Raw genomic sequence first — 16,162 nt, forward strand, 5'->3', positions numbered from 1 at the left:
AACCAGAGGCAAAGTGCGAATGACCCTGATTTTCTCTGTCTCCCTTTGATTTTCCTTCCATCATTCTCTGTCAAAAAGTGCCTCGACCTCCACTGAGCATCTGAACACCAGCCCATCCCCATTGGCCTGGCTGACGACCATTGCAGAAGTCTCAGAGAACACACCCTACCTTTAGGCACCATCCAGATACTCTTCACCCCAGCTAATAGATCCCAATCTTTCATATTTATCAACGAACATCCAACAAACAGGACATCATCTCATCAATACTGATATCTCCATCCATGTTTTTTGCAGACTGAACATCTTGGTACTATTATCACACATATAAGAGAGAGAGATGAGGCAATTCGCGCATGGGTCGGGCATTATAAGTCTTGTGAGCTGAAATCGCGCTGTGCAGTGTAAGAAAGAAAGGCGTTTGTATGACATTCATTTGCCATTTTAATGAAGCCCTTTGGTAAAACAGGGGACAGAGGAATGTATAACAAATACTTTGACACGCAGAGCCGAAAGTAATTCCAACCCTGTGAAAAGACAAGACTCAGCAATCTAAAGCCATTCGGAACAGTAACCCATTCTCATAACGTTCAGCAAACAGGGCAACATCTCATCAATACCGATCTCCATTCAACTATTGTTCTTAAGATGTTTCTCGTCCTTAACGTCGTTTTAAAAACATAAATGGGAATTAGAATAGATTCAACATATTGTTGATGTGGGCTTTTTCCCCCCCACTTTCCCTTTTTAACTTTCACCGTCCCCATCCGTGTCTTGTTCAATGAGAACTTTTCCTGATTCAGTCTCTGCTGAAAAATAGCTCACAACAAACTGATAGATTCCAACAGCATCTGCTTTTTTGCTGTCACCCTGTGATACTCATTATTGGAGGGAGCAGTTCAAAACAGGGTGGGCATATCCTAGCTGATGAAATCCTCGGGAGCTATCTCCAGTACAAACGTTAACCAGGCCAGCTTATTTAAACCCCATCACAGTGCTGCATCCTTCAACATTGCTTTTCAGTAGTGAGTTCATCTCAGTCTGACCTCAATACACTTCAAACCTCAGCCAATGAATGCGGCTGAACAGGACCTACCTGCTCAAGCTTTGAAGCTTCCTCTTTCCTCTTCAAAGGTCAGGACACAAGTAAAATCCTGGTGTGCTTGGGACCACAGTGTATAGCAACTTTTTCCAACGTGATTTATTTTAAAAAAATAGATAAGCAATATATCACGATAACGTGGCAAAGATTAATGGAGCCTTGTGAATATTCACCTGTTTTTGCCAACCGTTGCAATCTCGCCACTGAAAGCTTCGTAATCCAAATGCTGTAACTCATATTACAGGATGCGCAATCAGGCTGGACATCCAGAAAGATGCATGGGTTATCTGGCGCAGCCACAAGGAGGAAGCATTCAGAGTGTGAATGGACTTGGAGCTCAAATCTGGATCCAAGTCTAGCCATATCTGATCAACAGTCAAACCAGAAAAGGCTGAAACTAGCACCCAAAGCAACGATTGACTGATTGCCCCAGCCCCGGTAATGGAGAGATTAATTTTTGAAGAACAATATTCCATTCCTGCAACACTTTGTTTTAAGTTTAGCCTTGACCCTCCACCCACCCTGCTCCAAGTTGGTAGAATTCTGATTTTCGTTTTTCTTCACAGATGTGATAAAATCTCTGGCAGAAAATAGACAAAGCACAAAAACAGCCTCCACGTGCTGTTTATTTCAATTGTTTAATTCGAATTACTGGATCATTGGGAATTTTTTTTTAAATCGCCTTTGAAATAACTTAAGACGGCATGGTGCTGGGACTATTACAGTGAAAGTGCAGAGGACGTCACTGCCTTCAGAATCCAGAATGTTGTCTGTGTAGAAATCGACTGAAGTTTAAGTGTGGCGACGTACTGTGCTACAAAAGCAGGAGACACCCAACAGGATCCAGCAAAGGCAGAAGGGGGGTAGCCCCCCGAAAGAAAAAAAAATCCCAAAAAAGGAAATGCTGGAAATCTGCAGTATTGGGGCTGGTTTTGTTGGAACAGTCTTCTTCTTAGGCAGTCCCTCAGAACCCAGGATGACTTGCTTCCGTATTAAAAATGAGTTCTCAGGTGACTGATGAGTCCAATGCAGGACAGGACCTACAGTCTCTGTCACAGGGGGGTAGACGGTGGTTGAAGGGGCGGGTGGGTGGATTGACGTGTTGGAACAGTAGAGAGTACGGGGCGATTTGATCTAAGTGTTGGTAATTATGAAGAGATGGGACAGAGTAGATACCAAACTGACACTTTCCAGAGGTTGACGGGTCCAGAACAAAGTGGACATTGATATTAAAATTAAATATAGGACAGGGAGCACGGGATTATTTTATTTAGTACATTGATGGTGTGGACGGCACGACTAGAGTTAGTGACTGAAGCAGAGGCCACGTCAACTTTTTAATAGGTTGGGTAGGTGGTTGATGGAAAGTGAGGAGTGTGAAGGGATATGGGAACAAGGCGGACACATGGGATATGGACCACTACTCGGTAGGTGGATAAGCACTAGTACGGACTGGCATGTTTTTGCACGTTGTCATTTTCTATGTGATTCTAAGTCCATCAGCGCCCCGAAAGAGAAAGATGGGCTAATGTTTCAGGTGTGCCCCCACCCCCCCTCCCCTCCCTCTGAACTTCCAACTGAAACATGGCAGCTTTCTGTCCTCCTTCAGGTGAGCAGGGACTGGCTTATCCGGTTTGACCTAGACTCTTTGCTAAGACTCAGTGAGAACGCTTCCCTTGCACAAAGGTGGAAGGACAGGTGGATATTTCAAGTCCCCAGCCACCTCCCAGGACAAGCACAGACAGTGACGTAGCCAAGTTTCCTCATAAAGTGTCCACTAGATTGATGGCATAGATTTAACTACAAAATCCAGGAAATTTGCACTCCAAGCAGAGAACTGTCATTTCTTTTGGTAGCAATATGTTTGTGTAAAATTGCTTTGTGCACTATTTGTGCACAGTTCTCAACCGGTTTAGTTTAAGCAGGTTAACGACACACGACATGCACAACATGTTAACCAGTGCACTACCATAGAAACCCACGCACAATAAACTCCTCGTTTTCTTTCTTCAGTTACGAGTGCCACCAAGACCTCATGCCCTCGGGGGGCTCCCCGGTTATAATGCACAACGAAGACCCGTCTTGGCATCGGGACAGCATTACTCAAAAGGCCCGCTCAGCTCAGCCAGTCAGAACAAAACAAAAACTGAAAGTAAAAGGGGAAACCAATCACTCACGGTCGTTGCACTGACTGCCGCTGTAGGAGGTCATGGAGCAATCGCACTGGTAGCCGTCCCACTGCTGGATGCAAATCCCGTAGTTGGTGCAGGAGTCTTCTTGGCAGGTTGTGCTGGGACCTTGGAGGAGAAGAAAAGAAAAAAAAATGGACAGTCAACAGTGGCTGGAAACAACAAAAAAGCACTCCCCCCACCCCATCCCATTTCATGCAAGGAGTTTGCTTCCACACGTGCACTGACTATCTCAAAAACGCACACACGTACACACAAGTATACACAAGGCTACAAGCCTAACCAGGTTAGGTTGTGAACAACATTCCCTCCAAGGTCTTTTTTGTTTAAGCTCCTGCATTGAAAAATTTAAGTTCATTGTATATACAATATATATCAAAAGGAGAACAGGTGCTATCGTGAGGCATTCTTGCAGGTCGAAATTAGCTGACAAAGGTTCAAAGCTAAATTTCAGAACAGCACCAAGTAGGTTTCACGTAGGGTTTTTCGCGACTCAGTTTAAAGGAGCTGTATGCCATAATTGTAATAGGTGTAGTGAGTTGACGATCAGGCCCAGGTTACCCCCCTTTTTACTCCCCCCCTCCTCCCCTGAAGGTATTGGAAGGAAAAACTCTGGGCTTCTTTCATCGATGGATGAACGAGCTGAAGTAGGTCAACTGGCTTGCCCCATCTGTATCGGTCTTGTGACTCTTGCTGGGATATGGTTCCGCATTCGCTGTGCACTCTGTAAACCTCTTCCGAACCCCCATTCTTTATGAGTAAGCCTGGCTCGGAGAGTTGTGGGGGTCTGGAACGCTCTTCCTGAGAAGGTGGTGGAAGCTGATTTCATAAATAATTCTAAAAGGGAGTTGGACAGGTACTGGAGGATGAGGAACTTACAGGGTTAGGGACAAAACACGGGAGGGTGGGACTAAGCACGACTACTCTTTCAAAGAGCCGGCACAGGCACAACGGGCCAAATGGCCTCCTTCTGTACTGTAAATTCCTATGATTCTATGAAAATGTGGCGATAAAATAATTTTGTCGATGTGATTTCTCCCCAGCATTGGCAGAACTGGCATTTGGATTCGAAACAACTAGATTCCATCCCACACAAAGTTGGATTCTAAAGTTCCTCCTGAGACATAGAAACATAGAAGATAGGAGCAGGAGTAGGCCATTCGGCCCCTCGAGCCTGTTCCACCATTCAATGAGATCATGGCTGATCATCCAAACTCAGTACCCTGTCCCTGCCTTCTCCCCATACCCCTTGATCCCTTTAGCCTTAAGAAATATGTCCAACTCCTTCTTGAATATATTTAATGTATTGGCCTCCGCCGCCCTCTGTGGCAGAGAGTTACACAGGTTCACCACTCTCTGGGTGAAGAAATTCCTCCTCAGACAGAGCCTGGTGCTGGAGTATCCATTAATTTCTTTAGTTAAAATACCCACACTGGGCCTCATTTATGGCATACAGTTCCTCAAAGTAAAATCAACAGGAAAAAAACGGACCCATTTCCAAATCAGCCTGTTTGGGGTATGCCGAGAAAACGGGTCTGAATTCTAGTTGGGGAGTTTTTTCTGGATCATAGAATCATAGAAATGTAGGCACAGAAGGAAGCCATTCAGCCCATCATGTCTAACTTGTGCCAAGTGTCAACGCTGAATAATTCACAGTGCAGTGGGCACAGGCCCATGGTCACTATATCCCCTGAATTGGAAATGCCAGCATTGAATCCCTGGTTTGCCCGCAATTGTAGTTCAATATATTTTTTAAAATGCACGAGTATTAGATATTGGAAAATGCCTGTGGCCTCAGACTGAAATGTCACCAAGAAAATGGAGCCGGCATTCTTAATTGGTCAGCTATTCGATTTCGGGAGGACCAGTGTCAAATTCACACAGGACGTTGCCGGGCAAGGATCAGATCAGTCGCGAGTTACACCTGGTACCTTTGAGGGAATGCAGGCTACGAAGACGAAGAATACAAAAGTACATAGATTATTAGCTGTGGGGAGCCGTGGTTTAAATAAAAACACATAACCTGTGAGAAAGTAATGTAAACGTGAAATCAGACTGCCGTCAATAGTTTTGAAGAGTGGATGGAAAAGGGTCAAATAGAGTGAAACACTGCATTCATCTACAAACTCAAAAAAAAAAGCCAAAAACCAAACGGAAATGAGACTGAAAGTGCATCTCGTGTAATGCATGGTGCACTCCTGCTGTCAACTCACGAGTCATTGAATCAAACTGCATCTTGTCCAAGAAATCTGGAGGACACCAGTTATACAATGTCCTGCATTTTGATCCTCTAAAAGTGCGATTGCATAAAGGATTGCTCAATTATTGTGTTCATCCCGTCTATTTTTTCCCCATTTCTTACACGACCCTCGCTTTCGGAACATCGGCACAGGGGCAGGCCATTCAGCCCCTCGAGCCTGTTCCACCATTCAATGAGATCACGGCTGATCTGGAGCTATCCTGCTAACTCCATTCAATGCCTCGCCATATTTATTGAAGAGGAGGCAACACTTTGGGGAGGCCCCAGGTAAACCGCGTGTCACGTTCAACTTGATAACGTCACATGGGAGGGAAGGCAGTCAGTTTGTGAAGAAGTTTGCCAAAAAAAAAACTTGCTCACAAAAGCGGATGTCCCCCTTAAGACGCGTCATTTCAATTGTTTTCTCAAACGCCACTGTCAACACAATAAGAGTTAGGAGGGGGCAGGGGTCAGATTCAGCTCCTGACGCAGCTTTTGATAAACTAAGCTGGAACTGTTGCCCCCCGCCCTCGCTGGTCACCTGGGGAAGTTTGCACTGTGGCAGACAGTGCACCTGTAAATATCTGCAATCTCATTTTTCGTCTCTTCCCCCCCCCCCCCCTCCCGCCCTTCCCTCCTTTCCTAAAAGCATCGATTCTCTGCTAGGATACGGTGCTATCGTTGTATTCATTCTCGGGATGTGGGCGTCGCTGGCGGGGCTGGGCATTTATTGCCCGTCCCCTAGTTGCCTTTGAGAGGGGCCTTCATTTTGAACTGCTGCAATCCCTGTGGTAGCAGTTTGATACAATTGAGTGGGCGTGTGTGCTGTGAGGAGGATGCCGAGAAACTCCAGGATGATTTGGACAGGTTGGGTGATTGGGCAGAAACATGGCAGATGCAATATAACGTGGATAAATGTGAGGTTATCCACTTTGGTGGCAAAAACAGGAAGGCAGATTATTATCTGAATGGCAATAGATTGGGAGAAGGGGAAGTGCAACGAGACCTGGGTGTCCTTGTGCACCAGTCGCTGAAGGTAAGCATGCAGGTGCAGCAGGTGGTTAAGAAGGCAAATGGTATGTTGGCCTTTGTAGCGAGAGGGTTTGAGTACAGGAACAAGGATGTCTTGCTGCAGTTGTACAGGGCCTTGGTGAGACCGCATCTTGAATATTGTGTGCAGTTTTGGTCGCCTTATCGGAGGAAGGATGTTCTTGCCATGGAAGGAGTTCAGCAAAGATTCACCAGGCTGATACCTGGGATGGCAGAAATTACGTATGAGGAGAGATTGGGACAATTGGGCTTGTACTCGCTGGAGTTCAGAAGAATAAGAGGGCATCTCATTGAAATTTATAAAATTCTGACAGGACTGGACAGACTAGATGCAGGAAGGATGTTCCCAATGGTCGAGGAGTCCAGAACCAGGGGCCACAGTCTAAGGATAAGGGGTAGGCCATTTAGGACAGAAATGAGGAGGAATTTCTTCACCCAGAGAGTGGTGAACCTGTGGAATTCTCTACCACAGAAGACAGTAGAGGCCAATACATTAAATATATTCAAGAAGGAGTTGGATATATTTCTTAAGGCTAAAGGGATCATGGGATATGGGGAGAAAGCAGGGACAGGGTACTGAATTTGGATGATCAGCCATGATCGCATTGAATGGCGGAGCAGGCTCGAGGGGCTGAATGGCCTACTCCTGCTCCTATCTTCTATGTTTCTATGGCTTGCTCGGCCACTTCAGGGAGCTGTTAAGAGTCAACAATGTTGGTGTGGGACTGGAGTGATATGTATGCCCAGACAGGATAAGGAGGGCAGGTTTCCTTTCCTAAAGGACATTAATAAATTAAAACCACAATCCCACAGCTTCAAGGTCACTTTTACTGATTTTTAATAAAACTGAATTCAAAATCTCAAAACTGCCCTGGTGGGATATGCACTCGCGTTCTACTGGATCATTAGACCAGTGACATAACCACTACACTAGCGTTCCCGATTGTCACAAGTCACTTAACGGTATGTCACCTGATGCCTGCTCTACAAGTCATTCCAAGGACCATCATTTGCGTGCTAGCCTTGATAGTGAGTTCTCTGTAAACTTTCATGCCAATAAAGCATTGAGTACTGGCAGGCTGTTCAACCAGTGGAGGCATCGCAGCCCAGTACAATCCTGCCCTCACCTAACTTTCGTGCACCCAGACATAGATCACTGCCTGGTGATTAGGACCGGGAACCCGGCCTGTTTTTCATGTACACTAACTCAAGAGCTGCTAGCTTACTTGGCCACTGCCCTGGTTGAGATTGGCTAACCCAACACAACCCAGGAATCGATCCTGGGACCGTCCTGGTCTGAACGGCTCAGGCACTTACCGCACAAAACCTGCCAAACCATCGAGGGAGCACTTAGACCTTTTTTTTTTAATTTAAAGATATGCAAATCGTGCTGTCAAGCCACGGTCAGAAGCCACATTGTACCCTCCAATGTGTGTGCAATCATGGTGAATCCCTTGGCAATGCACATTACCACGGCATCAACATCTTTTTAAGAGTCAACAATGAGAGATTTACTGTTACCTTTGCTTCCTAACCAATAGGACCTCACGAGGAACACCAGAGGGTCGATTGCAAGAATAACGAGACATAATTATCATGTTTTCTATCATTATGTTGTCGCCACAGAATTGCTTGACATCCAGTCTGACACCCTTTCAATCATTGTATAACTTATCCTATTCTGGAGCGCGGTTGATACCGCGACAGCGTTCGCTCGGTTCCAGCTCCCCAGCTAGCCTCAATTAACCTGCATCTCAAAAGACAGGAACGCGGGGTCAAAATTTCAGTTCCTGTTGAAAGCAGCGCGTCGGTCACAAGTTTGGAGAACTATTAAATCATACATCAGTTTATTACGTTCAGTAAAATGAAGTCTCATGCCCATGTATATGCTGCAATCAGTCGGGAGCGGGCGGGGGTGGTGGTTACCAGTGTTCGGAATGTGTCCTGTTTGCACCTCAGGGTGTGTTCGGAGCGCTTGCCTCACCGCTGACACAACTGCACACGCACGGCCGAGCACACAGCTTTAATCTAGTCGTGCGTGTTCAATTTTTTGGGTATGCACAGTTGCTGCTAGCTTGTGAGCCTGATGCTTTGATCCCTCACAGGCACATGTGCTACCTTGTGTATGTTACAGCCCTGACTGGACACCATCGAGAGGAAATGGTAGAATATAAAAAGCATATGGTGCTACCATGTAAATATCTGCAATCTCATTTTTTGTATCTTTTCCCCCACCCCCCCTCCTTTCCTAAAAGCATCGACCACCTTAAACATTCACTCCCTCCACCACCGGCGTACCGTGGCTGCAGTGTGTACCATCTACAAGATGCACTGCAGCAACTCGCCAAGGCTTCTTCGGCAGCACCTCCCAAACCCACAACCTCTTCCACCTAGAAGACAAGGGCAACAGGCGCATGGGAACACCATCACCTCCAAGTTCCCCTCCAAGTCATGCACCATTCTGATTTGGAAGTATATCGCTGATCCTTCATCCTCGCTGGGTCAAAATCCTGGAACTCCCTACCTAACAGCACTGTGGGAGTACCTTCACCACACAGACTGCAGCGGTTCAAGAAGGCGGCTCACCACCACCTTCTCAAGGGCAATTAGGGATGGGCAATAAATGCCGGCCTTGCCAGCGACGCCCACAACCCATAAACGAATTTTTTAAAAATCCGAAGTCTTCAGGAAAAAAACACTGCCACGGCAGCAGACCTGTCTGTTATCTGGCCTGCTGAATCTGACGGATCAATACACTGTCGTGTGACATCCACTGAGATGGGTTTGAACAGCATTTAATGGGAACCTCAAGGCACTTTATTATTGGCGGTCTGGTGCTGGGTGAGCAGCGCTGCAGCAGAGACCCACGAGTCTCTAAAATGACACTTGTCCTTTTTTCCCTTCACCAGTGAGTCCTTTGAAGTTGTGCTCCTGCTATCCCTGCCCCGGAATCATCGATACTTAAACTTGGGTGAGCCACAGCTGCACCTTCCCTCTACATCGGTGGCCTGAATTCCCATTTCACAGTCTGCCTTTAAATTACACTGAACCGCTTCAGACAGAGCTTCTCTGCTGGAACCCTGGACTCTCTCTCAGAAAAGTCTGCGAGTGTGTATGTGTGGGATTGTTTAAAGCTCCTGAACAGCTACATTGGGGAGACCAAATGCAGATTGGGGAACCAACCAGAGATCAGGCCATCTTAGACTGGGTATTATGTAATGAGAAAGGATTAATTAGCAATCTTGTTGTACGAGGCCCCTTGGGTCGGAGCGATCATAATATGATCGAATTCATTAAGATGGAGAATGAAGTAGTTGGCTCAGAGACAAGGGTCCTCAATTTAAATAAAGGAAACTACGATGGTCTGAGGAGCGAGTTGGGTAGGATTGATTGGGGAATGGCACTCAAAGGGTTGACGGTGGATAGGCAATAGCAAACATTCAAAGACCGAATGGATGAGCTACAGAATTTGTTCATCCCAGTTTGGCATAAAAATAAAACAAAAAAGGTGACTAAACCGTGGCTAAGAAGGGAAATTAGGGATAGCATAAGATCCAGGGAGAGGACATATAAATTGGCTAGAAAAGCAATAATCCTGAGGATTGGGAGCAGTTTAGGAGTCAACAAAGGAGGACAAAGGGATTAATTAAGAAAGGGAAAATAGAATATGAGAGTAAGCTTTCAGGGAACATAAAAACTGACTGTAAAAGCTTTTATAGATATGTGAAGAGTTAGGCCACAGCTGGAATACTGTGTGCAGTTCTGGTCGCCACACTACAGGAAGGATGTGATCGCGTTAGAGAGGGTGCAGAGGAGGTTCACCAGGATGTTACCAGGGCTGGAGCGCTTCAGCTATGAAGAGAGACTGGGCAGATTGGGTTTGTTTTCCTTGGAGCAGAGGAGGCTGAGGGGGGACATGATTGAGGTGTACAAAATTATGAGGGGCATAGATAGGATGGATGCTGAGGAGCTTTTTCCCTTAGTAGAGGGGTCAATAACTAGGGGGCATAGATTCAAGGTAAAGGGCGGGAGGTTTAGAGGGGATTTGAGAAAGAACTTTTTCACCCAGAGGGTGGTTGGAGTCTGGAACTCACTGCCTGAAAGGGTTGTGGAGGCAGAAACCCTCACAACATTTAAGAAGCATTTGGATGAGCACTTGAAATGCCATAGCATACAAGGCTACGGGCCAAATGCTGGAATATGGGATTAGATTAGACAGGGCTTGATGGCCGGCGCGGACACGATGGGCCGAAGGGCCTCTATCTGTGCTGTATTACTCTATAAAAGATTGGTGAAGTCAAGCATAGGTCCCTTACAGTCAGAATCAGGGGAATTTATAATGGGAAACAAGGAAATGGCAGACCAACTAAATACATACTTTGGTTCTGTCTTCACAAAGGAGGACACAAATAACCTCCCAGAGATGCCAGGGAACATAGGGTCTGATGAAAGGGAGGAACTGAAAGAAATCAGTATTTGTAGGGAAATGGTGTTAGGAAAATTGATGGAACTGAAGGCCGATAAATCCCCAGGGCCTGATGGTCTACATCCCAGGGTAATTAAGGAAGTGGCCCGAGAGATAGTAGATGCATTGCTGGTCATCTTCCAGAACTCGATAGACTCTGGAACGGTACCCATGGATTGGAGGGTAGCTAATGTTACCCCACTATTCAAAAAAGGTGGTAGAGAAAAAGCGGGGAATTATAGACCGGTAAGCCTGACATCGGTAGTGGAGAAAATGCTAGAGTCTATTATAAAAGATGTAATAGCAGAGCACTTGGAAAGCAGTGACAGGATCGGACAAAGTCAACATGGATTTACAAAAGGTAAATCATGCTTGACTAATCTACTGGAATTTTTTGAGGATGTAACTGGTAAAATAGATAAGGGAGAACCAGTGGATGTGGTGTATTTGGACTTTCAGAAGGCTTTCGATAAGGTCCCACATAACAGATTAGCGTGCAAAATTAAGGCACATGGGATTGGGGGCAAGGTATTGACTTGGATAGAGAACTGGTTGGCAGACAGAAAGCAAAGAGTTGGAATAAACGGGTCGTTTTCCGAGTGGCAGGCAGTGACTAGTGGGGTACCGCAAGGATCGGTCCTAGGACCCCAGCTGTTCACAATATATATTAATGATCTGGACGAGGGAATTGGATGTAATATCTCCAAATTTGCAGACGACACAAAGCTGGGTGGGAGGGTAAGCTGTGAGGAGGATGTCGTGAAACTCCAGTATGATTTGGACAGGTTGGGTGATTGGGCAGAAACATGGCAAATGCACTATAATGTGAGGAAGGCAGATTATTATTTGAATGGCAATAGATTGGGAGAAGGGGAAGTGCAAAGAGACCTGGGTGTTATTGTGCACCAGTCGCTGAAGCTAAGCATGCAGGTGCAGCAGGCGGTTAAGAAGGCAAATGGTATGTTGGCCTTCGTAGCAAGAGGGTTCGAGTACAGGAACAAGGATGTCTTGCTACAGTTGTACAGGGCCTTGGTGAGACCGCACCTTGAGTATTGTGTGCAGCTTTGGTCACCTTACCTGAGGAAGGACGTTCTTGCCATGGAGGGAGTGCAGCGAAGATTCACCAGGCTGATACCTGGGATGGCAGGAATGACATATGAGGAGAGATTGTGTCGATTGGGCTTATACTCACTGGAGTTTAGAAGATTGAGAGGGGATCTCATCGAAACCTATAAAATTCTGTCAGGTCTGGACAGACTAAATGCAGGAAGGATGTTTCTGATGGCCGGGGAGTCCAGAACCAGGGGTCATAGTCTAAGGATAAGGGGGTAAGCCATTTAGGACTGAAATGAGGAGGAATTTCTTCACCCAGAGAGTGGTGAACCTGTGGAATTCTCTGCCACAGAGGGCGGTGGAGGCCAGTTCATTAAATATATTCAAGAAGTTGGGTATATTTCTTAAGGCTAAAGGGATCAAGGGATATGGGGAGAAGGCAGGGACAGGGTGCTGAATTTGGATGATCAGCCATGATTTCATTGAATGGCGGAGCAGGCTCGATGGGCCGAATGGCCTACTCCTGCTCCTATCTTCTATGTTTCTATGTTTCTATGTGTGTGTTTGTGTGTCTGTGTTTGTGTGTCTGGGTCTGTTTGAGTGTGTCACAAAGACATACTCAAACACACACACACTCAAACAAAAACTTCTTCTTCTTCTTCTTAGGCAGTCCCTCGGAACTGAGGATGACTTGCTTCCACACTAAAAATGAGTTCTCAGGTGACTGATGATTCCAATGCGGGACCTACAATCTCTGTCACAGGTGGGGCAGACGGTGGTTGAAGGGGTGGGTGGGTGGGTTGCTTGGGTTGATGAGTGCTCCTTCCGCTATTCGCGCTTGGCTTCTGCTTGTTCCCAACGATGAGACTCGAGATGTTCAGCACCTTCCCGGATGCTTTTCCTCGACTTTGTGCGGTCTTGGGCCAGGGATACCCAGGTGTCGGTGGGGATGTTGCACTTTTTCAAGGAGGCTTTGAGGGTGTTCTTGAAGCGTTTCCTCTGCCCACCTGGGGCTGTCTTGCCGTGTCGGAGCTCCGAGTAGAGCGCTTGTTTTGGGAGTCTCGAATCGGACATGCGGACCATGTGGCCCATCCATCGGAGCTGATCGAGCATGGTTAAATCTTCGATGCTAGGGATGTTGGCCTGAGTGCGAACACTGTCATTGGTGCGCCTATCCTGCCAATGGATTTGCAGGATCTTGCAGATGCAGCATTGGTGGTACCTCTCCAGTGCTTTGAGGTGCCTGCTGTACATGGTCCATGTCTCTGAGGCATACAGCAGGGCGGGTACTGAATTTGGATGATCAGCCATGATCTCATTGAATGGCGGAGCAGGCTCGAGGGGCCGAATGGCCTACTCCTGCTCCTATCTTCTATGTCTATATCTATGGGTTCACCTGTCACTTTTGTATTCCCTTGAATATAAAAGATCAAGGGGTGATCTAATTGAGATATTTAAGATGGTTAAAGGATTTGATAGGGTAAATAGAGAGAAACTATTTCCTCTGGTAGGGGAGTCCAGAACAAGGGGGCATAACCTTAAAATCAGAGCCAGGCCAATCAAGGGTGATGTCAGGAAGCACTTCTTCACACAAAGGGGTAGAGGAAATCTGGAACTCTTGCCCCCAAAAGCTGTTGAGGCTGGGGGGGAGGTCAATTGAAAATTTCAAGATGGAGATTGATAGATTTTTGTTAGACAAGGGTATTAAGGGCTATGGAACCAAGGCGGGTAGATGGAGTTAAGATACAGATCGGCCATGATCTAAGTGAATGGTGGAACAGGCTCGAGGGGCTGAATGGCCCCCTCCTGCTCTCATGTTCCTGTGTTCAAACTAATCAATCTACAGTGGAATTGGGATGAAGTAAGTTCAAGAGGCAGTAGAGCAATCCAATGAACCCTTTTAGAAAAAATGTTAAAGGCGGGGGAAAGTTTTCCCTCGGGATGGAGATCAGACCGGAGTTATACATCATTATCACTGCGGTGATGATGCGCGCAAGCCACGGAAATGACATCTTTTTGATGCAATAGCTCATCTCATTGCGAGTCACAAAATCATGACAAGTGTTTGGTGAACAAAAAAAGCGTTTGCCAAACGACGGCTTTGCATAAAGAGACTGCCCACAAAATAGCACCGCAAGGGTACAATAGGTAAGTGAAGCATACTGCTCCTTCGACAGGAAAAGGCAGTTCACCATCTCCTGTTTCTGTGCTGGATATTGATCCAGGTCTCAGAATTGAAGGGCAATTTCAAGCATTTGTTTTTTGAGTGAACCTCTGCAATTTTGAAACTCCACCATCGACAACATGTGACTGGATAACTTCAGTACAAAATCATTCTTTATATATGTTTCGAGGAATTATATAACAGCAATAATTGGCCATTGCTGGATAATCAAACTGTTTGCTTAATCAAGTGTCTGGTACTTTGCTGACTGGGGGAGTCTAGTCTCCAGACACTCACTTGTGTTAAATGGTTATTTTACTCTGAGACTGATCCTACTTAGAAGAAGTCAGATGGTGATAAGTTTGCTGGGCATTAGTTTGAGTATTTTAATAACTGGTTCACCAAGTTACATGGTGCAGGACAGATTAACCATAAGTTGGTCAGGCCAAGATTGCGCTACAATTCTGAAAACTAGCAACTCAGGTTTGTTAACAGATGATGACCTCTTGTGTTCCCTGAAGGATCTTTGCCCAGGTGGTAATAGTGCTGCTAATCGGCCCTTGCATCTTTGGGCAACAGATGTGAACAAACATCAGCCGGGGTTCCCCACTCCTGGTCAGCAGTCAGTGACCCGTGCTTGAAGGTATCCCTGTATGTTGGTGTCAGATGAGGAAAGGATTGGGTTCAACTGTGATGCCCTTCACCATTAAAGAGCCAGACTCTTGCCTCTGAGTCAGAAGGTTCTGGGTTCGAGCCCCACTCCAGAGACTTGAGCACCACATCTAGGCTGACACTGTTAGTACAGTACTGAGGGAGTGCTGCACAGTCGGAAGTGCCGTCTTTCGGATGAGATGTTAAACTGAGACCCTGTCTGCCCCCTCAGGTGGACGTAAAAGATCCCGCGGGACTATTTCAAAGAAGAGCAGGGGAGTTCGCCCCAGTGTCCCGGGCAACAATTGTCCCTCAACCAACATCACTAAAAAAACAGATTATCTGGTCAGCATCACGTTACTGTTTGTGGGATCCTGCTGTGCACAAATTGGCTGCTTGCAAATTGCAACAGTGACTACGCTTCAAAAGTACTTAATTGGCTGTAAAACGTTCTGGGATGTCCAGAAGTTGTGAAAGGCGCTATATAAATGCAAGTTGGTGGGGAATTCGACGACGGCTTTACCATTGTCAAATCCCCCACCATCAACATCCTGGGGGCCGCGATTGACCAGACACTTAACTAGACCAGCCACATAAATACTGTGGCTACAAGAGCAGGTCAGAGGCTGGGTATTCTGTGGCGAGTGACTCATCTCCTGACTCCCCAAAGCCTTTCCACCATCTACAAGGCACAAGTCAGGAGTGTGTTGGAATACTCTCCACTTGCCTGGATGAGTGCAGCTCCAACAACACTCAAGAAGCTCAACACCATCCAGGACAAAGCAGCCCGCTTGATTGGCACCCCATCCATCACCTTAAACATTCACTCCCTCCACCACCGGCGTACCGTGGCTGCAGTGTGTACCATCTACAAGATGCACTGCAGCAACTCGCCAAGGCTTCTTCGGCAGCACCTCCCAAACCCACGACCTCTACCACCTAGAAGGACAAGGGTAGCAGGCACATGGGAACACCACCACCTCCAAGTTCCCCTCCAACTCGCACACCATCCTGACTTGGAAATATATCGCCAATCCTTCATCATCGCTGGAACTCCCTCCCTAACAGCACTGTGGGAGTATCTTCACCACACGTACTGCAGCAGTTGAAGAAGGCGGCTCACCACCACCTTCTCAAGGGCAATTAGGAATGGGCAATAAATGCTGGCCTTGCCAGTAACACCCACATCCTGTGAATGAATAAAAAACAAATCTTTTTTTCTTTCAGACTCACTGTTTAACTTAGCTGT

The 16,162-nt window shown here is 46.5% G+C and overlaps 1 protein-coding gene across 1 annotated transcript in view; it reads right to left on the reverse strand.

Moving 5' to 3' along the window:
• Window positions 1–16,162, reverse strand: part of nrxn3a (neurexin 3a) — a 2,455,668-nt gene that overhangs the window by 1,392,039 nt on the left and 1,047,467 nt on the right. The window contains exon 15 of the mRNA XM_086002654.1: window positions 3,280–3,399. Within this exon, the coding sequence (XP_085858780.1) occupies window positions 3,280–3,399 (120 nt within the window). The remainder of the gene's footprint in view (window positions 1–3,279; window positions 3,400–16,162) is intronic.

The sequence above is a fragment of the Somniosus microcephalus genome, chromosome 12, assembly GCF_052327205.1.
Source record: "Somniosus microcephalus isolate GS21.2 chromosome 12, FLI_Smic_1.0, whole genome shotgun sequence".
NCBI classification, from domain to species: Eukaryota; Metazoa; Chordata; class Chondrichthyes; order Squaliformes; family Somniosidae; genus Somniosus; species Somniosus microcephalus.